The 22363-nt window shown below is 39.4% G+C and overlaps 3 protein-coding genes across 8 annotated transcripts in view; 1 reads left to right on the forward strand and 2 right to left on the reverse strand.

Moving 5' to 3' along the window:
* LOC115026026 (disco-interacting protein 2 homolog A) overlaps positions 1-11899 on the reverse strand; it is an 81746-nt gene extending 69847 nt beyond the window's left edge. The window contains 1 exon segment of the mRNA XM_029458563.1: positions 11424-11899. Within this exon segment, the coding sequence (XP_029314423.1) occupies positions 11424-11547 (124 nt within the window). The 5' untranslated portion in view covers positions 11548-11899.
* Positions 11900-13069: 1170 nt separating this feature from the next.
* LOC115025951 (CASP8 and FADD-like apoptosis regulator) lies at positions 13070-19204 on the reverse strand. 3 transcript variants are annotated; one of them, XM_029458378.1, is made up of 10 exons: positions 18890-19204; positions 16710-17008; positions 16511-16616; positions 16233-16368; positions 15553-15602; positions 15397-15466; positions 15160-15206; positions 14973-15051; positions 13845-14340; positions 13070-13752 (listed from the first exon to the last, which is right to left on the reverse strand). In XM_029458378.1, the coding sequence occupies exons 2-10, from the start codon at positions 17003-17005 to the stop codon at positions 13623-13625; spliced, it is 1410 nt and encodes a 469-aa protein (XP_029314238.1). In that variant the 5' UTR covers positions 17006-17008; positions 18890-19204; the 3' UTR covers positions 13070-13622. The 3 variants fall into 3 exon arrangements, with proteins under 3 accessions (XP_029314238.1, XP_029314237.1, XP_029314236.1); XM_029458377.1 differs by lacking the exon at positions 18890-19204 and adding an exon at positions 17163-17589 and having other exon boundaries at positions 16710-17031; XM_029458376.1 differs by lacking the exon at positions 18890-19204 and adding an exon at positions 17163-17588.
* The window catches only part of LOC115025950 (protein FAM126B), a 41729-nt gene continuing 37203 nt past the window's right edge, over positions 17838-22363 (forward strand). For 3 of the 4 annotated variants that reach the window (XM_029458373.1, XM_029458371.1, XM_029458375.1), the window contains exons 1-2: positions 17838-17970; positions 18656-18873. The gene's annotated coding sequence lies outside the window, so the exon portion shown is untranslated. Of the gene's footprint in view, positions 17971-18623; positions 18874-22363 lie in introns of all 4 variants that reach the window. The other variant, XM_029458372.1, reaches the window with a different exon arrangement.

Consider the following 22363-nt stretch of genomic DNA (forward strand, 5'->3'; position numbering starts at 1 on the left):
GCCAAAGCTCTAACTCATTTCTGGATTTTAGGACTCATTCCTGCAGCACTCTACTGTTCACAGATCAGTACAGCTTATTAAGGTTTACCAGCATTTGGAACTTTGAGTGGGGGGTCATTGTGGATGCTGCTCATCACCAATGCCATGTGGCTATGCCTTAACATGGACAATGAGTATAGAAACTTTCATTTTCAAAGTTAAGCTGAATGTAATTAAAAGGTAAGAAGCTTGGCTCAGAAAAGTTCTTCAGCTGCAGTCTAAAAACACTCTTCTCTGAACTCCATATCAGTGAAAACATCTGGTGTGTAAGTGGCAGTGCCAAAGAAAACATTACAGTGATTACTTTAGACTTTGAACATACATAGTATGAGAGACTATTTTCATATATCATTAGTCAGGAATGGAGATTAGATGCAATCTCCTTGAACAGAAAGTCCTACCTGAGTATAAAAAAAGAACACGGAAAGCATGTCAAATTTACATCTTAGGTATCATTCCATAGATACAGTGGAATACAAAGAATACAAGGGAAAGATGTAATGCTGCTCAGAAGCCAAGTGGAATAACATTAACTTGCAACTGTGCTTTAATCAAGGAACCGTCTCTCATCAGCCGCTGTATACACATCTTCAGAAGGGAGATGAAATGATCAACAGAGGTGAGGCGTCAGTTCGTCTCAACTTTTAGTTGTGTTGTTATGTCGTGGCTGAGGTGATTATGTTCCTATTCAATAATATTCAAAAACAATTTATTAAAACATGCACTCCAGTTACAACTCTCTCTGTCACGCTCTGTCTCTCTCTCTCTCTCAAATGAGTACATGGTACATATAGCAAAAGGTTGTGTAAGTTAAAGCAGCAGCAGGAAGGTCTTCTACATCCTTATCTCCTTAACACAGCATTAAAAAGGGTCATTTTAATTTATTACAACTTGTTAGTAGCTTTGGCCATCATTTCTATTTGCCATGGTAATATATATGAACAGTCAGTCGATCACACAGGTTACAAACAAGCCAACAGTTAAGCCAGAGATATTCAAATCCACTTATTTTGGAGTTTTAATTGATAGTGAGCGTGCCTAAAATGTCAGTAATGGTCCTTCATTGCATATGGAAATCGTGCATGGGCACAGCTAAGGCAAGTGTGGTCAAACTGCTTTAATGTATGTTTTAATCAACAAGCTAATATTGTTCATGTTTTGATATCAATCAAACTTCACTTCAGTTGTTCCTGCATCTCCTAACTGCACAGTACTGAGTTGGTTGAGTGGGGGTACATTTCTTTAAGGGTTTATCTTTCACCTTAGGGTGCTGCAAATGCATGTGCGAGTTCGCCCTTAAAAGCAGCACCAGGAACTCCCTCATGAAAAACATGTTGGATATTTATAGATGACTTACAACTTGTGTCTTACAGACATTAGTTAGTAGGCTAATTGTTAAATGCAAAAAGATACTTCAGACTTGTCAGTTATGCCTTAGGAGCTTTAAATGCAGTCCTGACTTGCCCTCGCTTTGTGTCCCTCCTTTCTTTATGGCTATACAGGTACACTTTGAATAACACACTTGGAAAAGTCTCAGAAGACAAACAGCAAACTGTCTGTTTGCACACAGGCTGAAAACACATTTTCTGTTACGTGAGCCAAGTTATGTTTTAGATCTAAAAAAAGCCTGGCTTTAACCCCACAGTAAAAAAAGAAAGAGAAGAAAACTCACTCAGTTTTATTTTAGTCTTTCTCTCCCATATTCTACTGGGACACCTAAGGGAAATAAGTAAAGAGGAGGGGGGAAACTTGGCCTTGTTCTTTTAAAAAGGCTGGGACAACATGCTATGTTACGTGCCCGTTTGTTGTGTGTAGTTGTGCCCTCCAGCAGTGTTGGGGATTTGGAAACCCCTCTCCTCACGATTAAGTTGATAGGTCACGGCACATTCCAGACATTTTCTGTCTGTTTGTTTTCCACTAGAAAGGCTCACAATGCAGCCTGCTGCTGCTACAAAGGACTATGTTTGTCTTTGATGTGTGCATCACACCTGAGTTATCCTAGACTTTGATTTAAGCAACAAAACAATTCAAAACTTGTTTATGGTCTCCTCAGACATCTTGTTGGTCTCATTTCTGTTTTTTGACAACTTAAAAAATAAAAATTTATACTTTTTCTAGTGATGTTACACTATAGTCAGTGCAAAGTGTTCAATGGGCACAATCAGAATTATGCATTTTCTCTGGCAAAGAGAAGTAAAGTAAGTAAAGCAGAAACAGTAAACCACCTGGGTTCCTCAAAAGGTTCCCCTTTGTAGTGCTTTCCTCCACACTTTCACTTAGGGCTGCGTGTTGGCCAGCTGCTGATCGAGCTAAGTTCATAGAGACTCCACATGGTCGCGTCATATTGTGCAGACTGACCTCTGCCTAGCTCCCGGTCGGAGAAGGTCAAAAGAAGCTAATAGGTTCTTATGGGATTGACCAGTACATTATAACACTACCACTCTGGAATGTCTTATTATCACTTATTTTAATTAAACACTGCCAACTCCGGTCATTGGCAGATTATGCAACTGGGATTCCAAACAGCACTTTAAGACAATCAGAACCTTTTGTGATGCCTCTTGAGTTGTCAGCCTTTATTAACCTGATAGGTATTATGTGAATTAGCAAATAATGCAAAGGAAGTAAATCCAATTAAAACCATTTGATGGTTCGAGAAGTTGTAATGGTGTGAATAAAGTTCTACTCTTTATTATAATGTGAACTCTACAGGCAATGCATAACACCATATCTGACCTAAGTGTTGAGGAGTAAATGTTTGAGAGCACTTGATTAATGCTACAGAATGAATGTGTGAAAGACCATACGTGTATGTTGTCAGTGTGGCTGTTTGGCAATGTCTATTATGTATGAAGGATAAAGGCAGAAATCCAATTTATTGAAGGACTATTAATGAATTTTTACCTTGGGCTCTGAAACTTTCTAGGAGTATAAAGACTCCCTGCACAGCTCTGTGATCTCAGCCCTGCAGTTCCTTTGTATCATCTTCAAGCAATTCATTCAGCACTTTGGAAACACTGCAGTACCAATGTTATTAACATACTGTATCCATGCAGGAAACATGAATAATATAAAATATGCTTTTATAGTGTGTTCACATTAAGCGCGTAGCAAATTCCCTGCGTGGTGCGACTACATACAAAGTCAATGCACTGACGTCCTGACGTTGTTGAATCAGAAATGGAGGGAAAATGTATTGTCTCCGTCTGTGGGAGATTTTAAAGTTACACAGCTTCTATGTGTATAAACAATGAATGTTTATGGAGCAGCTACAATGATATAGCCCTGATCGACCCAAACTCCATTCAGAAAATTAGCATTTTAAAAGTTGTTTGCTTGTTGTCTTGCGGAGATGATAGCGCATGAATTCAGATTCAAATCGGCATCATAATAGAGTTATTTGGGCATCCTTAACTGCAATTAAATCACAGCAAAATCTGTTTATTTTGGGTTCATACCGCTGTAATTTAGCCGAGCAAAGTAACGTGAATGAACACAAATGATACCGCGGTTAAAACTTACAGGAGTAAAGCAAGAGGAAAATGTGCTTCGCGTTTGGTGTGAACACAGCTTTGGAGCCAATTTGTTATCTTTTGGAGGTGTCATTCTCAGCATTTACAGAGTACAAAGTGTTTTACTGTGACTTATTGTACCAGAGAGAGGACAGATTGAGCTGTGGTGTTAGCTGGAGGGGGGGCTCATAGTTTCCATCCAACTCTCTAAGCGTCTGTCTCCACCAGATGGGCACAGAGAGGTTGATGGATCTCACACAGACACACACAGACACACACAGACACAGACACACACACACACACACACACACACACACACACACACACACACACACACACACACACACACACACACACACACACACACACACACACACACACAGGTAAATGGACAGCAAAGAATTCACACCAGAAAGCTGATGGGGCAGAACAAAAGCCTTGCTGGGCAGAAGAATGCAGTGCATAGAGCAGAGTGAATTTTGCAATTTGTCCTTGAAGTTGGGCATGCGGCTTGTTTGGTCAGCAGATCTCCCTGGCGCCGGTGCCCGCTGCACTGCCCTGCTCTCCACTGCATATGCCATCTCTCTTGCAGCAAGGACACATACAGTTCCACCACTAGCACCAAGGGCAAAGTACCCGGTAGCCGTTATGACTAAGAAAATATTCTGAAACTTGAAGATTTTTATAATGTTGTGCAAAATGGTGCCGACACCTTTATTAATTTAAAAACAATCCCTGGTTGAGTGATAGCAAATGCACCTCCTGGCCAATCACAGAGCTCAGTGGTCTCTGTGTAGCAGCATGGATGGACAGTATGGTGGCTTGGCAGGGGGCTGGCACTATCTTTTCACTGTTGTCTTAGCAAAGGGCCAAGTCTCTGGTTGGTTGGCTTGAAAAAGACAAACTTCCTGGTTCTATACAGCAATCTGATTTAAAGGGTTAAGGCAACTCAACTGCAGGATACTTACATCCAGGAGACCACCAATGCAAAGGCAGAGATCATGGGCTTTGTTGTATTTATTAGCCTCATAAAAAATGTATAGAAGCTTTGATATAGTGTAGCCAGCATTAATATTTAATTGACAATACCACTCAAAATAAATGTGGATAGTAATTATCTCAGTTCGTTTGTTATTTTTTAATACATTCATAAACCAGTTGAAAGATTGTTAGCTACCCATTTCTCTATAAAGTATTAGTATGATGCAGAAATAATGTAGCTTTTGCTTTTTTTTTATATAAAAATAAATTAAGTGTACAGCTAGGTGAAAGATACTCATGCACTGGCACATTAGTTATAGTATATAACATATTGGAAAACACTGCTGTTTGTCAGAAGCTGGTGACTGAGGAGAAGTGGCAGTGTAATCAAATTGTACAGTGATTTCGGCCACAGCAATAAAGCACTATATGCGATAAACACTGCTGAAATAGCACCAGTGAGTCACTTCATGGTTGAATCAGTTGAGACGAAATGAAATGTCATATTTTTGGCATGCATGCAGAGAGAAAAACTTTTTATCTCAAGTTTCAGAATAAACTTTAAAATCCCTCCAGAGGCAAAAGCCTCCACAATACTTCCTCAGAGATGTACAAAGGAGCTGGGAATTTGAATCAATCATTACTGAACCAATTAGTTCGAGCTCATGTTCATCGTGTAAAAGTGTAACAGGAGAAAAAGGATAGGTTGACTAAGAAGTTGAAAACAACCTTCAAGTCAGTTGTCGAATAAAAATTTGGTGTCAAATATATACTGCTTCTAAAATGAGATGCATTCTTTTCTCCACTTCATACTAGCGTTGCATGAAAACCTTTGGGATTTTTCCATTATTTTTTTCGATTTTAAATACATTAATAAATAGCTAATGGGTTAAGACAACAGATCAATTGATAAAGATAACTAAAATTGAAAATCCAAATAAGCAATTCCAACGAGGAAAGCCAAAGGGACACCAAAATCCCAGCGCTGGCAGAAATATTACTCTGTACTGACTCAATAAAGAAAAGAGGGAAAAGAGATATTTCTACATATTACAAACTCATTAAATATTCATGGCTCCTATAACAAGAGGGACAGGATGTTGAAGCGCACTGTAAAGAAAACAGACAGGACCTACAGTAGAGAGCAGCACAATGTAGTGGAACCGCAAAGACAATAACTAGTGCTGTAGCTCATTATTGGGCTAAAATAAAACATAACTCTGTGGTTTATAAGGAGCACCTTAACAATCTACCATAGGCAAAAAGTAAATGGATCAAACATGCACACACTTCCATGTGCACAGACTTGAATATACAGGCAGAAGCGTAAGAGAGCAGCACAAGAATCTGGAGCTCTACTCCGCTCTGAGGCACACCCATGAAATATTTATGACCCTCCTTGTTCTATCCTCCACTGTGGCAGGGGCACGGCATAGCTGCCTCTTTATCTCCGAACTGGACTTTACAGCAGCTATACAGCAGCCAGCTAGCTCGCTCCGAGGCTCAACATTCTTCTCTTTTGGATCCTATTACAGAGCTAACCAGCAGCCATGTACAAAGTCCCTTCAGTAATCGCCCTAAATCCTACATGTTCTCAAAACTCTTTAAGCAGAATGCGATTCTACATTCATCAAATGTTTGGTTTTGCATAACAATAGGCTGGCTGAGTGAACCCAGTGGAAGATATTTCTTCATGAGTTGGTGGTAGGAGTAAGTGACCACAGAGGGGATTGAGTCAGGACCAAGATCTTTCTCTGCAATGAGGTGGTCTTTCCTTTGAAAACGTTGTAGTCCAGCTCAATGGGGTTTCCTGTACACTCATTCTTTCCAAAAAGAGGTTTTACGAAACTGCTAGCCACCAGAGCTAACCACTAACCCCACCTTGTACACAGGCCTATGACCTTGATTCAGGTTTGATTGTATAACTGGCCTATATAATACTTCCTTAAGGATCTGTGGAAAGTGGAATGCCCATGCATTTTGGAGATTGGGCTATAAAATAATGTCACACTAGTAAAGATGAAATAGATATGGAATTTAGTTTCACTTATTGTAGTATGAGTTACAAAAAGATTGTGACAGCGGTGCATGGGTATTAACTGAGGGGGCTACAAGTCGTGTATCCGTAGAAGTCTAAGGACAGCTGTTAAGTTGTTATGCAAAAATGATCAGCAGGAAGCCGGGCGAAGCTTGCAGCCTCAGGTCATAAGTGAGGAGCTACTGTAAACTACAACAAATGAGAAACTCATTCTATGTTGTGTGGAAAACTATTACGTATGTGTGAAATTGAAAATGTTTCACATAACAGCAACTTGCTGTTTGTTTTTTCTTATTTTGTTTGTCTTTCCTCTCTCACACACATTTGTGTTTCTATCCTCTCCGCCTGTAAAGTTGATCACCTGGTCTGCTGCAGTCATTACAGTTTAGGGAGGAATTAAGAGGGATTTATTTTTGATGAACCAGCTCTCCCTGCTAATACAAATACTGCAGAACAATCAGGTAAGAATAAGACTAACACTTAACTGCTCAGCAATACTTTAAGGCCCATTTGAACTTCCAAAAAAAAAGAAAGAATTGGAGCTACAGTGCAATAAGATACAAGCCTCTGTAAGTGACAGAGGTTGACAAGCATGAGGTGTAAGTTTAATCACCATCTTATTACTACAGTTTTGTGATTAGATAAGGTGGAACTTTAATGATCTCTATGGGGAAATTGGGTCATTGCAGGAGCAGATACTAGGATATAGATAAAAGTAAGAACAAATGAAAAACGTGTGTATCGTTAAACTGATCGGCTAATCTGATTTATAATAAAAAACACATTCATTATGCATTCGCATAAAGAAACACAGTAGCCACATTTATGCTGCTGGATCTTTTTCCAAACACTTCAAACCAGCAACAAACCATTTTCTCTAAGAATACAAACAACTATAAACCAGCCAGGCACCACTTAAATTACCAAAAACCTGCACTGCTCCTGTGTAAATGTTTGTTGAATGGGAGCAGGCAAAACAAGCGCAATGACCAACAAGGGGTTTGGCAGTTTCACAGCAAATACCAGCACTGGAATTAAAATGGCTTTGTAATCAGAGGGTTTAGAGAGTAAACAAAGGAGGAGGGAAGAAAACCAGGAAATGATAGAGGGAGTCTATGAATTACTCAGCAGACAAGTCTCGCCCTCTTTACTCCCAGAAGGAGATAATGGGGATCATCTATCTTCTTGCCCTCCTTTACGCTCCATCTTCTGACCATTCATCTGGCATCCAGGTCCTGTCTGAGAACTATGATGTGAAAGAATTTGGTAGGATTTCGGTATAACAGTCCATTTACAGCAACTGGTAAATGGACTGGATTTATACTGTACTGCGCTTTTTTACCTTTACCAGACAGTGCTTTACAATCACACACACACACACACACACACACACACACACACACACACACACACACACACACACACACACACACACACACACACACACACACACACACACACACACACACACACACACACACGTCTTCCTTGCCTGCCCATCGGGGGCAAATTAGAGGTCTTGCTCAAGGACCGCCCCGACCTGTCTTACAAAGCAGAATTACCAAACTAGCTGGATATCTGCACTTATTCAAGGCCCTGTACACATAGTAGATTGATATCATTCACTCATAAGCACTGTGCCCAGTAAAGTAAACATGTTGCTGCAGCCATCAGTCAGATATCTTAGCACAAAGACTGGAACCATAGGGAAACTGCTAGCCTGGCTCCAAACAAAGTTCTCAAAATTACCAGCACCTCTGAAGATCACTAATAATTACAATACATGTTGTTTGTTTAATCCTAACAAAAACCCAAGCGTTAACCAAAGAAAGTGAGCAAGTATATTTCCCATAGTGTCAAACCATTATTTTAATAAATGATGCCAAAAGATTTTATTTTTTTATTGTTGCTTATTTAGTTATTAATATTTAACGTTATGGAGGAATGTTAAAGATTAAAACTAAATTTGCAGAAGCTTTAAACCTAGAGAAGATCTTATACTTACTTTAAGTCTATTTTCCACATTTAAGGCAATTCCAGGTTTAACTCAGTGAAGGTATCCAGATTATTTATCCCGCTTCACGAGGCAGGCCCCAAATCTACACTGTAAAGTGTTTTCAAAGTGCTTCACTACATAGACACATTGAATAAAAGAGCAGTATTGAGTGACGTTGTAAACAAAAATGCAATTTCAAAGTGACAAAGAAAGAATAACTTGGGGTTACAAATTCTCATTTACCACAACATTCATCTGAGGACACGAGAGTGAAGCAATCTAAACATTTTAGGACACATGTCCATTAAGAAGAGCAAGATACAGTGAAAAGCATCTCTAGAGGAAACACCATTTATAATAACCATAATAAGAGTGCACAGATTGTTTATTTCCCACATCAGCAGGCCTAAACTGCTGACACTGGAATATTAACTAGCTGAGCTGCTGGATTGTCTCAGTGTTATGTTATTCCAATGGCTGCTAGTCTGCTTAAGAAAACATACATGGCAAATCTATTCAACTTCATGAATAATACAGTGAGTACACACACACACACACACACACACACACACACACACACACACACACACACACACACACACACAATCCGAGATGCGTCTCTTGTGTGACACAGACATGCTCGACTTTACATCGCTACGAGACAAGCTCATTGAGAAGGATAGAAAACCTGAAGGATTCTCTCTTGCTCTCATCTCCTTCCAATAAAACAAGCCGTCTATTCTTTCCCGAGACAGGATGTAACGGGGAGGCAACCGAAGGGCATCATCATGAGGTGAAGAGTTCACGGTGGTGTAAAGAAAAAGGATTTAAGGGAGAAAAATGGTTTCTCTTTACCCAAAAGAGAGTGACATTTTCTTCTTTATCAGGTAGAAAATAGAGGAAATATAGGCAGTGAAAGAGAGAGACAACAGAGTGTGTCTGTGGAAGAATAGCCAGAAAGAGAAGCAGAAGGAAACAGAGTTAGGAGATACTGCTATCAGAGCTCCAACATGGCAGGATGTGACATGTGGAGAGCAGGAAGAGGAAACTGGACAGATATAGATTCATTTGGTAGGTGCTCCTGAAAACACGTCTATCCCATTAGGGGCCTCAGTGGCAGTTAATGTGCTTATCAAAGCGTGCACCTTTGGTCTATTCCTAACCCCTGGTATGGTGCCACTGCACACAGCTAACATGGAGAACGAAAGGCTCAATTCAGAATGTAACTATAGATCAGTGTGTTTTCGCATTGTTTTAAGTTCCATGATTACTGCCTTGTCGAGTGAACATTTTCTCCAGAGTTATAGAGTCACACCCTGAGGTCAAATCTCAAATCAGCTCTGCTAATTTGACCATGTGAGAACCGCTCGAATAAAAGGAGCAGTTAAACAATGAGTCTCACTTAAAAAACTAAAAAGAATAGAAAAGCTTTGTGAAAAACAAGCACTCTCGGTCTTCATTATTTACAGTGTAGTGAAACTCTTAAGGATTTATAGTCAGCGAGAGGATGAGCCCAGCTTTATTTACTCTGCACAGCACTAGTGACTACACTATAATGTAAAGTCCTTCTAGCACCAAATGTGATCCAAAAATAGAGTTTTTGGTCAAATCCTGCAGGTTTCAGTTGACAGGTGGTACAAATATGAGCAATGTCATGTTTTATTTTTTGCATGATCCTCCAGAGAGCCCAAACTCTGTTGAGAGAGTTGACATTTCTAATACATTCAGCTACATCAATGTTTAATCCAGTATTAGTGACAGTGACATTTGTCCTTTAGGACAAATATCAAGGAAAGAGATTAGGTAATGAGTCATATCAGTAAACATTTCTTCCGGACTTTGTACAGGCATATGCTATGATGTCTTCGTGTTTCTGACAGCAGAACATATGATATGACATGATAGTTAAGGGGCTTATTTTATATAGAATAGACCTTTTTCTTACATAAATGTAAAAGTGCAGCAAGTATAACCATGATTATTGTACAGTATATTATGTTCAGCATAGAGGCATGCTTTAGGTTGGCTTTGGGTTTTATAGAAAATAGCTGATATTGACAAAAAAGAAAATAACATAAAATCTGATTAAATGTTTAATGTTGAAATAGAAACCCAAATAAAAAAACTTAATTTAAGACTTAACTTAATGCCTGAAGTTTGGTAAGCCTAAATTAAATTGTAATAGTTTTTATAAACCGGAAGATGCATGATTTATATTTCCATAATCAAAAGCCTCACTTTGCTCTATTGTATGGAAGTTTATGAAAGCAGAAGTGGAAGGTACCAACAAAAGGGTACAAGCAAGGAGTACATGAACTTAGACACATTTGCATCGTTTGTATTAATATGTGCATTTGTATTAGTTCTAAACTTTCCTTTTTCATAAACTTCAAAAAGGACAGATCCTTGATTATGCTAATGTCAAAAATAGAGCCACACAACAGCCGCACGGGTGTGTCACCTCAGCTGTTAACGTTGAGGCGGATGGCCTTCTGATCAAGTATGGTGTTTGGATATTTAAAATGTCAGGACAATAGGGACACTCTTTAGATGTGAAACTTAACTGTGCAGCCTATTAACCAGTTTAGTTTAGTTTAGCAACTACCCTGCGTTGCAGTGGTTAACAGTCGTGAGGAGAAAACTACAGCAGAAGTTCAGCTTTCGCCCGGGGATGAGCAGAGGGGCTTCGGTGATGCCGGCATGTTTTCAAACATGAGCCACAAAGCCAAGATAAAGGGCGGTGGTTCTGATAGCTGTCATGTGCATGGGAAATGTTTAAAGCTCCCCCCTTCCAGGAAAAACAGCATGCTTTGGCCACACGGTGTGGTTGTTTGTGTACATGTTGTTGTCAACTTACCTTCAGAGAGCTCCAGCTCCAGCTCCGCCAGCTTCTCCCGGACCTCCGCCGGCAGGGTCAGAGCGACAGCCGGCGTGGGCTCCAACATCATCGTTAGCAACCCGGTTGAGGTTCTCTCAGCCATTATGAGAAGCACAAATAGGTCCACTGAGTCGCCCGTGAGGAGGACAATACGACCAGAATTTGTTGTTAATAACAACAACCCCTCCTCACTTGGTTTCGGCGAAGGAGGGTAAATAGGGTGTTGGTGTTCGTCTCGCTGCAACGTCGTACAGATGTGTGAGAAATCTCTCCAACCGTCATGACACGGCTAGCTGTGAGGCTAGCAGACACACCTGGCTGTGTTTCCATGTAGTGTGGTAGGACAGGGCCGTGTCTCAGTGCCTGCTGTCTGTCCCTCGGCACTGACGGTGTCCTGTCTGACTGTCTGCGGCTGCTTCACTTCAACTGTGGAGGGAACTCATTCAACTCCTCGCTCGCTTCCCACGGCGCAGTCGCCATTGCATCATAGCAACAGCAGCTCTGACTGTGCGCGTTCACGAGCCCTACTCCTGGGTTTGTGTCTCCTGATGTTCATCAAATAACTTGCCTGCCTCCTACTGTCACAATCACAGCGCTGCGTGCCACTGAATTTGTGGGACGTCACACTACAACAACATACTTTATTGTGCATACTGCTCTATATTATGGCTATATGTCATACTGCTTATGACATTATATACTATATGTATATTATATTTGTATATAAATACAGAAAATCAATCAGTATCATTACTTAATCATATTATATATTATAACTATAGGCAACACACACACACTATAGGTTTGTTGTTGTTACAACAGTAATGGGGTAGGTTGTAACAATGGATCTACTTGTATTTTACGTAATTTAATTACTTCTCTTTTTTAGTTTGGAGATGTTGGAAACATTGCTATTTGTAGTAGACAAATGAGGGTACTATGTGTCAACATTTGAGAGCTATAACATAAAAGTTCAGAGTTTTAGGTGCTGAGTATTATAACCATCCTCCTCTCTTTTGCATTGTAATTTCCTTTAATTACACTTGTATAGTTTAGATTTTTCCACCTCTATTCTTACATGCCTCGTATTATTTATTTTTAACTTTCTCTATTAATTTCACCTCTATAAATAAATATAGGCTTATCTTATAACTGATTCCTTATTCACTAGATGTCACTGTGATCTCTAAGGATACAGTATACTTAAATTATCACCCGTTTAATGGCACTACCAAAGTACAAAGACAAATCAATACTGTGGCCAGATAGTACACAAGATAGTATTCCAAACGTCCTATATCTACTGTATCCCTATATACAGATCCTGTATTTACAACTAGAAATAGCCAAACTTCTGAGCAAAATGTAAGTGTGTTCTTGCTGACTGAATGAAGTTAAAGTGTCAATTTAAGTGAAGGCGCTGGGTGAAGCTTTAGTTGAAGATGAATCACTGAAAGGAGTTTAAATGTCAGACAGAGTGTAGGGGATAGATAATTGGCAGTTGAGGTGTAAGTCCTGGAAGATATTAGTGCATGTTCAAGTGCATAAACTGAAAATCAATGTCAGTTGAAGTGTTGGCTGAAGGTCACTGTACAGCAAAGTTTACAGGACAATTTACACTGAGGTTGTTTCAAAGTGATTTAATTTGACCTTTAAAAAGGGATATAAAATGAACATTTTCAAATGATTTACATAAAGTATATTTTAAAGTTGTTTGACATGAAATCAATTATTAGAATAATATGTAATGCCACTATTGAATTCAACAAACTTAATTAATTAATTAAAGAGTTAGTTTACTTCATTCAACTAATAACCATATTTTATAGGTTACAAAATAAGTATACGGATAATAAGAACAAAGAACACATGAATACACTACTTATCGGTTATAGCTGCTTCAAGAAAATAATAAAATAAGATTACATAGATACATAAAAATATACAGTTGTGTATGATTAAAACGTTGCATGTCTTGTGCAAACAACATTTGTATGTCAGTTATTAAACTAGTATAATATATATATCGAAAAGGAATTTTGAAATAAATACACATTAAAAACAAACTGTTAAATAAACTTTGCTTCATCAGTTCTTACCACCAGTAGATGTCACTGCATACACAGTAAAAAGAAGGAATATGCTAGATTAATACATGACTGGCAGTATTGTAATCCTCTATTTTAAGTAAAGATCTTTCCTTAAAGTATGTTTCAGATCGATGTGGTAGCTTGCTCCAGGATTCCTTGAGTTATGTTCAAAGATGGCCCTATTCACCTCTGTGTGAACATCAACCAGATGTGTTTTCCTGTCAGAAAACAAACAACAGTTTAGTCTAAGAAATTAAAACTGTCTCATACTAAACCGAAGATGGATTTACTGTTGAGTATTTGTCCGTACCTTATTTGACCTTTCTGTAAGGCATCTGTCAGAGCCTTCAGGTAAATGGAGCGATGGTGTCCTTGCTCCAGTTGACATTCATCCGTCCAGCAGTGACTCCAGAACACATCTGCATCTGTAGGGATGATATCACATCTGGGAAACCCATCTGTCTCCAGATCCTCATCCCGGTGCTCCATCCTGGCATGGGGCAGAAACTCTGGGACGCTGTACCTCTGGAAGAAGAACAGTTTGGGCTTGCCTGCCAGCATGGGGCATGCATCACCAGTGAAAAGACGTCTGACATTGTCCAGAAGTAGACCTGAGCCGTACGAGTCTGTACCCAGGAGATGGTTTGCCGTACCCCGGCTAATGATGCAACACACAAAGCAGTCGTGTACAAGGTTCTCTCTCTGGCTGAATATCCCTCTGAGAGCCATAAGAGTGTCATCCACACTCAGCCATTTGAAGAGGGCCACTTTGAAGTGAAGAGCCTTAAATGTCTGTTCCAACATTTCTAAGTGAGTAAGGAAATATGTCACTTAAAACATCAATGAAAAAACACCATCAGACTAGAGCTGCTACAAACACAACCCAAAGATATTGAGTTTACTATCACATGAGAAGACACTAAAATAATGGTTTAATTTAAATAACTAATATATAACCATAACTAAGACAACAAAGGTAAAATGATCTATTATTTCACAAAAAGCAAAGATAAAAATCCCAAAAACTACAAACTAATTTGTGTAGCAGAACAGTTTTATTCTTATTTCTTCTCCCATTAATCATTGCACGACCCCTCAGCTTTATCTAGTGACCCTTTGGAGGGGGCCGACCCCTGGGTTGGAAACCAATGGACTAAACTGTAGGCTATATCAAGTACTTAAAACTAGCTCCATCAGCTACAACAATAAAAAATTAGGCTTACACGTTGATAAATCAGTATCCATTATTCTGCAGAATACTTTGACTTTGATACTTTCAGTACCTTTTGGTGATGATACTTTTGTATCTTTCCTTTTAATGATTTGAAATTAAAGTCTATCACTTGTAATGGAGTACTTTAACATTGGTATTGTACTGTACTGATCTGAATACTTATTCCAGTACTGGACTGTAGGTAAAAAGGGTTTTGAGTCTCACCTCCGTCATTACCCACGCAGTCTATGATAACACAAAGTCCTCTGGGATTTGTGTTAAATTTGTACAAATCTAGTTGACTCTAAAATGCAAAGGAGCAAGCAAACAAGTTTCATAAATGCACATTACTAATTAAAACACATTTAAACATATAGGGGAAAACTGCACGAATAGTGAGTGAAAACCTTACCTGACAGTGCTGCTCTCTGTGTATGGGCACTGGTGTGTTTTCTGTGGCTGTTGACAAAGATTCATAAGGTATTATGAATACCAAAGGGAAATACGATGAGCGACATGGGGCTTTCCAACTGATTTTACTGGCAGCTGTGACGCCCTACTTTAAATAATTTGATTTTCACTTACAGTGTGTCGGTAAAAACATATATTTCTGTCTTGCTATAATTTGCTAATATGCAGCCTGTCTTACCAATGTGGAAGGACTCTGCTTGTCTTGTTTGCTGCAGAGAATGGGAACCATTTGGAGAGGTGAATGGACACTGAAGAGAAGAAATGTTGGAAGTTTTAGTTTTATAATAGATAGAAAGAAACTTAAAATGTTGAATAACTTTTGTACACTACTTACTGGAGCTCTGTGACTTTGCTGCTGAGATGAATGTCTTTCAGGTGTTAGAACTGTGAAAAGTGTACATAGACAGATATACAAGTGAATACAAGTACAGTAATAACGTATCATTTAAACTACTTTGTGATTCTCCTTTCATATCCATCCACTTTTTAGCAGGCTAAAAGCTAAATCTTATAATGTGTGGTTTGTTTATTAGAGTTTAGTAATGAAAAATCTTTAAAATTCAATCTACCGAAAGAGAAAACGTTATCTGATAGATGAAGATATCTCCAACTGACGTATGAAGTTCATCCGTCTTACAAAACAGATAAGATAGGCTTCGTCAGTTATGTGAGTTACATGAAACAGAAAATTAAATGCATTTTGTTTACTATACTTAATATCATCATCTGGGAAAGAAAAAACAATTACTTTTTGTTGGAACATGATAAAATACACTTCTGCATTTACATAGTAAAGTCAACACAATGCATGTTGACTAAGAAAGAAAATGTGTTGAATACGTGGCTTTAATATTAGGTTTCTGTCTGCACAAAACATAACAGAAAGTGTACTGACAGAAGTCTTTTTTTCTTCTTCTATTATATGTAAGCGTCATGGACTCTTTCAGACACACACACACTCATTCATTTTCAGTTCCACTTTTTTGTAGCTATTCATAAAGTTAAGACAGTCACCTGACATCTTGTATGCAGACACTTTTTTGGCTAAGTCGACTCTGCCAATGTTTCTTAATAGTTCCTCTACAACGTCGACTCTTTCAGGTGAAACTTTATCGAGCTTCTCAAGTTCAATGATCACATCCAGGAAACTCTGTCACAAAAGAGAGAGGTCAGGGGAAGTTAAAATGACTTTGGTATGTGTCAGACATTTTTGTTTCAAGTGACAAACAACAAAAACTATCCTCCCACACATACAAAAATGGGAAATTCAGTGGAGACAGATTTGTGTTTACCTTTGCTTGTTCCATGTTCTCACGGGATAATGTGGTGTCTAACAAGAATTTCACACTGGTCAGGTCTTCATTGGCCATATCCTCATTTATATTAGCCATCAATACTCTGCAGTAGGGGAAACCATGACTACTTTAGGAACCAAAAGTCGTGTTAACTTGGATTGTTAAAATATTTATGTATTCCTAAAACACATCTTACCTAAATCTTGGCAGGACCTGCCTGTGTTTCAGAGTCATCTCCACCTCCTCCCTGCTGGTGTTATACACCTTCCTCAGGATGTCAAAACGTCTCAGTTGCAACATCAGCTCTGCCAGAAACAGGTATCCCCTCTCATGGCACATCACTTTAGATTTCAGCATCTCCTTCATACAAGTCGCACTGTTGTCCGTGACAGGTATTTCACACAGGTAAAACAGCCTCCTGCGTTCACAGCTGCTAAGAGCCTCGACTGTTTGATTAATAGCCTGAAGCTGTCTCTGGTCCGAAAGAGCCATGATCTTTGGTAGAAGAAGAGTGAGAGCTGATGACGGAAATAATGATCAACACATAGCAAATTGCCAACCGGGACCGGAATGCCTACCAAATGACTGTAGTTTCGAATAAACTATCTTTAAAATCTAACAAACTGAAAGGATTATTGAAACAACCTACCTCACAGCGTCGAATTCCAACACAAAATCAAATTAAAGAGAAACGTATATTGCAGGAAACACACACACAGGAAATATGACGCACTCATACAACTTCTAGGAAAGTCCCTCTACAATGTAGACGTAGGCTAAAGATAAATTCCTTAAATAGTGCACGCCGAGTTACTGAAAAATATCCATGGATCCCCGCTCTTGACCACACGATAGGTGCGTAAAAAATGCCCTAATTAGCCTAGGTTTTATAAACTGTACAATTCACTGTGATAACTAAAGTGAAAGTGAAAGCTAAACAAGGCGGCGATAACAAAACTTAAAGGCAGAACACTTAAAACTACAGACTTGATTAATTCAAACCCTTTTTTTAATGACTTATTAACATTTAAAACGGCAGATGAGGCAGCATTGGAGAGTAAAAGAACCCATCATCATAAATTGATAATTGTTATAATAATAATAATAATAATAATAATAATAATAATAATAATAATAATAATAATAATAATAATAATAATAATAATAATACATTTAATTTATATAGCGCTTTTCGAGACCTCAAAGTCGCTTTACAATAGTAAGGGGGTGGGGTGGAGGAGTTGGGACGAGAGAAGAAAAAGGGAAAGAGAAAAAAGGAAAAGAAAGAATAATAGCCTACGGTTAACAGGGGGCTAGCAAGTGACAGTTGAAAAGAGGTGCGTCTTGAGGCGGGACTGAAATACGGTGAGGGACTGAGAGTAACGGATGTCTTGGGGGAGGGAGTTCCAAAGCCTGGCTGCTGCCCTGGAGAAGGCTCTGTCTCCAAAGCTGCGCAGGTTGTAATAACTTTATTATTACCAAATAGAAAGGATAAAAACCAGCCAGGTTTTCACAACCTGGCAACTCAATATGTGTTATTATTAATAGCTTGTTACTGATCTATAAAGCATTAGTAAACAATTAATAAGATAATTGATTACAATTTATAAGCCATTTATTGGGGCCTTATTATAAGGATTCCAATATAACATCATAAAATAATATAGAAATGATTCACATTGACAGGAGTACTATTTTTTGTTAAACACTGAAGTGCTTAAAACAGGTTATTATGCATGTTTTAAGACTGGCCTTTGTAATCAAATGATATTTGGTGGCTGCATAGGAGGGGAAACATTAGTGATTTATTATGCAAAATAAAGTAATGTTAGATTGACTATGGCTACTTTTTGCGCTTTATCTTTTTAACACCAAGGTAACATAAAAATAGGTTTATGCGGCAATCAAAAATAAGAACTATTTTGCTTCAGATAATGTTATTCATTATTGTCATATTTTGTATTACTCTGCTTTGTTTAAGAATATTCTACTTCTGCCAATGTACACACCCTGCCCATATGGAGTGGTTTGTTCGGTTAAACAGTATGGGTCACTCACTGAAAGTTAATGCACAAGTACGCTCAAACCACGTTACTGAATTTTCCTATAGCTTTGAAGGCATCACGTCTGCTCCCCCTGCAGGTCGCCAGCTTTCTGCTTACCAAAGCGCACCGAGTTCCGCTCAGTGTGGCCAATCGTGTCGCGCTGTGGTTCAGCACCATTGCAGTGTGGAGAGATCGTACGGAGGTGTAGCTCGCTGAGAGCGGTATCATTTGGAGGAAAGCTACTCGACCTGGGTGACCGCTCTGGGAAAACACCACCGATACAGTCACCGCGTGACATTAGCAGCTTCAGTCCGGGTGAGTATTTCATTACCTGATGGCTGGTAAAACGTTCAGGATTTTCCAGGTAATCGCAGTCAAGGGGCTGCTGGTGACTTGGAACAGCATCAGCACTGTTTGTGTGGATGTACGTTAAACCCGCTTCGAGGGGGCTTCAACGGTAGCGGACTGGCCAGTTCCGACACAAGTGTTAACTGTCTTTAGCTAAACCACGGAGCAGATGCTTTGGCTCTGGAGCCAGCAGTCTGCCGCTTTGGCCTGGTCACGACTGGTGAAAAAAAAGAGGATGAGGATGTCCACCAGCTGCTGACTGAAACAGGCACGCTAACTGCATGTCAGCCAAGCTAAGGTAGCTAACGTTGACGTGCAGGTTCAGGCTGTCGTGGCAGTGTTGTAACAAACGCTAGCTTGTTAGCAGTTTACTATATGGCTAACAGAGCTGCGTAGAAACACCCAGATAACACGTTAGCTAGCTACAGTGTTTAAACAGCCCGCCGGTTGTCAGTTAACTTCAGCCGTTGCTCATTTCGCCCTGAATTATATACACACTATCTCCACTGTGACTCTTGAAGTTGAACTCTAAAACGCTGCAGCTTGTTTGCTCAAAAAGGGTTTTATTTTGAAGTTATAAGCGGAAGTCTCAATTGTGCACCTTTCGAAGTTATGTGGATAACTTTTAAGTGCTAAAAGCAGTACTTACTTTCATCCAGTACATCTCATACGAAGTAACCTTAACGTTAAAGGGTTGAATCTAAAATGAGTTGCTGCAGAGTAAATCACTGTCATCATGTACAGAGCTAAGGTCTCTGAATAGCCTTTCATATTATTGCCAGCTACCCCGAGTGGCCTGCTTTATTTCTTGCTTGTCAGTAGTTCGTCATCATACAATCATGTATGTGAGTTTTCTTCAGTAGTATGGGATTCAAATGACCACCACATACCAATGGATAAGTAAGTACATGTCTCAGTGGCCACGTTATGTTAGGTATGGACAAATAACTTTATAATTCAGTAAGTGAAGGGGAGAGTGCACAGTGCCAGTTCAGGAGCATCAGAGCAGGATCTTGATGGTGTTCAAGCTTTCCACCCAGAAACATTTCATCTGGGCAGCTGCTTATACCGACACCATTTTGCTAAAGACCAGGTCTCACTCTTCCCCGAGTGCCGTTTAATAAATTGTCTTTGAACAGAACAGTGTTTTACATCAGACCAGCAGTTCAGTGCTGAAAGTTACCAGCAACCAACACTCCTTACAACAGCAACATCACTAATTCATTCCTCTCTGCTCTGCCAAGCCAGTTTTACTTCTGACAAGTGGCTTTCCCTGTTGATCTTTTGCTGTAACCGAAAATTCAATGAATGCTGATTGGGAGTGATATTGGTCATGATAAGTAAACTACCCCTCAAATAATGGCATCACCATTGGCAAAGATATAGATCTGAAGATCCAGATAATTCCACGCCATCTGCTGCTCCCCCTCAATCATCATCATCATCATCATCATCATCATCATCATCATCATCATCATCATCCTCCTCTCTCTTCCTTCTTTGCTCGATCTCTGCCACCATGTGTGTGTGCGTGTGTGTTTTGGGACTTAGGCTATCATCAGAGCTGTGGCCTATTTAAGACAGAAACTCGATTTACCCACTTAATCTGTGTCTCTGTCTCCAGGTGTTGAGTTTCTTCTGTTGCTCACTGTAACAAATTGTAAATTATTCAGCCCAAGTTCTTTAGTGAGTGCTAAAACGTATGAGATCATATGGTGAAATCACGTATCCAGCAGTATTCCGTAGTTACGGAGTCATGTGCTTGTATAAAATACTCGTCTTAAGCTTGCCTAATGGTTTCATAGAGGATTCACTAGAAGCTGAGGTAAACTCTTATGAACTTTAAGTTGACTGATAACGCACAACATTTTCGTATATTGCCGACATGTCTGCAGCAGATGTGAGCTTTTTGAGACCACTCTAAACCAAAACAACTGTAACCGTAAGTGTATTGAGCCCCAGAGTGTGTTGCCTCCCTCCCACCTATGGTGATTAACACGCCTAGGGGATCAAAGCTGTAATTAGCCTGCCATGGATTAGCAGTGGGGACTATTTTCCACTGTACTTGCTCCCACAAAGCCAGAGGATCCCTCAGGCAGCCAGCCCCATGTCCCTCTTCTTCTTCCAGTAGAGAAAAATCCGAATTGCCATGTTTGTTGTTGTCCCATCGAGGCCAAGCAAACTGGAAACATCAAATTCTGCCCTTGAGAGTTTGGACATCAGACTGGACATCTTTAGAATTGATATTGGTATTTTCCTTTTGCTTGTTGTCATTCTGCATCCATCTGTTCTTGACGTACTTATATGTCACCAGTGAAGTCATTCTTGTTGTGTTGTCAGTCTTGAGAATCAGCTGGATATGTTGACATGCAGAGAGAGCCGTGGTGCTGCTGACTCACTGCACTGCCAGGTATGAGGTCTGTCTGTGTTGACTGTCTCCATGATGTACCGTATGTCTCTCCCCCAGCTCCCCCCTGCTCAGAGACCTGTCTCTCTGTCAGCCAAACATGAGTTCATACTGTTTCTCTGGGGGCTCCAAAGAGGTAGAGCAGCATAATGTCTGTAATCTCTTGTTTGTAAATGAATCAATGCTTTCCAAACTGATTGCAAGGTTTAGGAATCACAGGGTATATTGCCCAAGCTAATGATGGTATACAATGCAAAATACAATGCATGTCAGGAGGGTGAATACTTGTGTTTCGGGCTGCAACTAACAATATTTACATTAATGATTAATTTGGAGATTATTTTCCCTCTTCCCTTAATTTTGCACATTCAGAGGTAATTTATTCAAATTGCTTATTTTGTTGGACCAAATGTCCAAAACCCATATATATTGTGTGTGTGTATATAATCAGTTTACATCAATATATCAAAGAAAACCATTACATTTATAAAACAGTCAGTTATAAAATAGATGGCGATTAACGTTTACATGTGTGCTAGGAAATCATAACACAGCAGCTGTAAATGAGTGAAAGGCGGAACTGCCTGAAAGCAGAAATTCTAACCGCATTAATTGTGTAATAAAGGATGGACATCTGCCACATCTTACTGTATCTCAAATATTTGTAATATTAGCTAATGTAGCTTAAAAAGAGTCAAAATTTGCAAACTATGATGGGAAATCCAATCCAATGCATTTAACAAGCATCCATGACAGTGTATCAATAACCTCTCTAAAGAGAACACATTGAGAGGCACTGTACAAAATCTTTGTCAAACATGTAACTCAAAATGTGTTTATGTGGTTTGACGGTGACATGTGACAGAAGAACACGTGTGCTTTCAGTGTAAGATTTTAAAACGATCCCGCATTTTGTGTGTAAAGTGTCCTATGCTGCGAAGCTACGCTGCCGTCATCGGAGTGCCGGTTTGCTTTACGTGTGTGACTGTTTTGATAAGGTTAGATTAACTGTATTATCCCTACGGGGGAAATAGCTGGTTCCCATGGAAG

This window comes from Cottoperca gobio, chromosome 21, assembly GCF_900634415.1.
Source record: "Cottoperca gobio chromosome 21, fCotGob3.1, whole genome shotgun sequence".
In the NCBI taxonomy this organism is placed as follows: domain Eukaryota; kingdom Metazoa; phylum Chordata; class Actinopteri; order Perciformes; family Bovichtidae; genus Cottoperca; species Cottoperca gobio.

Excerpts from the sequence above, each read along its gene's own strand:
- LOC115025951 (XM_029458378.1), bottom strand. The coding sequence starts at position 17,005 with ATGGCTCTTTCGGACCAGAGACAGCTTCAGGCTATTAATCAAACAGTC. Across the intron at positions 16,617-16,709 it reads CAGGTCCTGCCAAGATTTAG|AGTATTGATGGCTAATATAA; the intron begins GTAAGATGTGTT and ends CCCCTACTGCAG. Across the intron at positions 15,467-15,552 it reads AGCAAAGTCACAGAGCTCCA|TGTCCATTCACCTCTCCAAA; the intron begins GTAAGTAGTGTA and ends TCTTCTCTTCAG.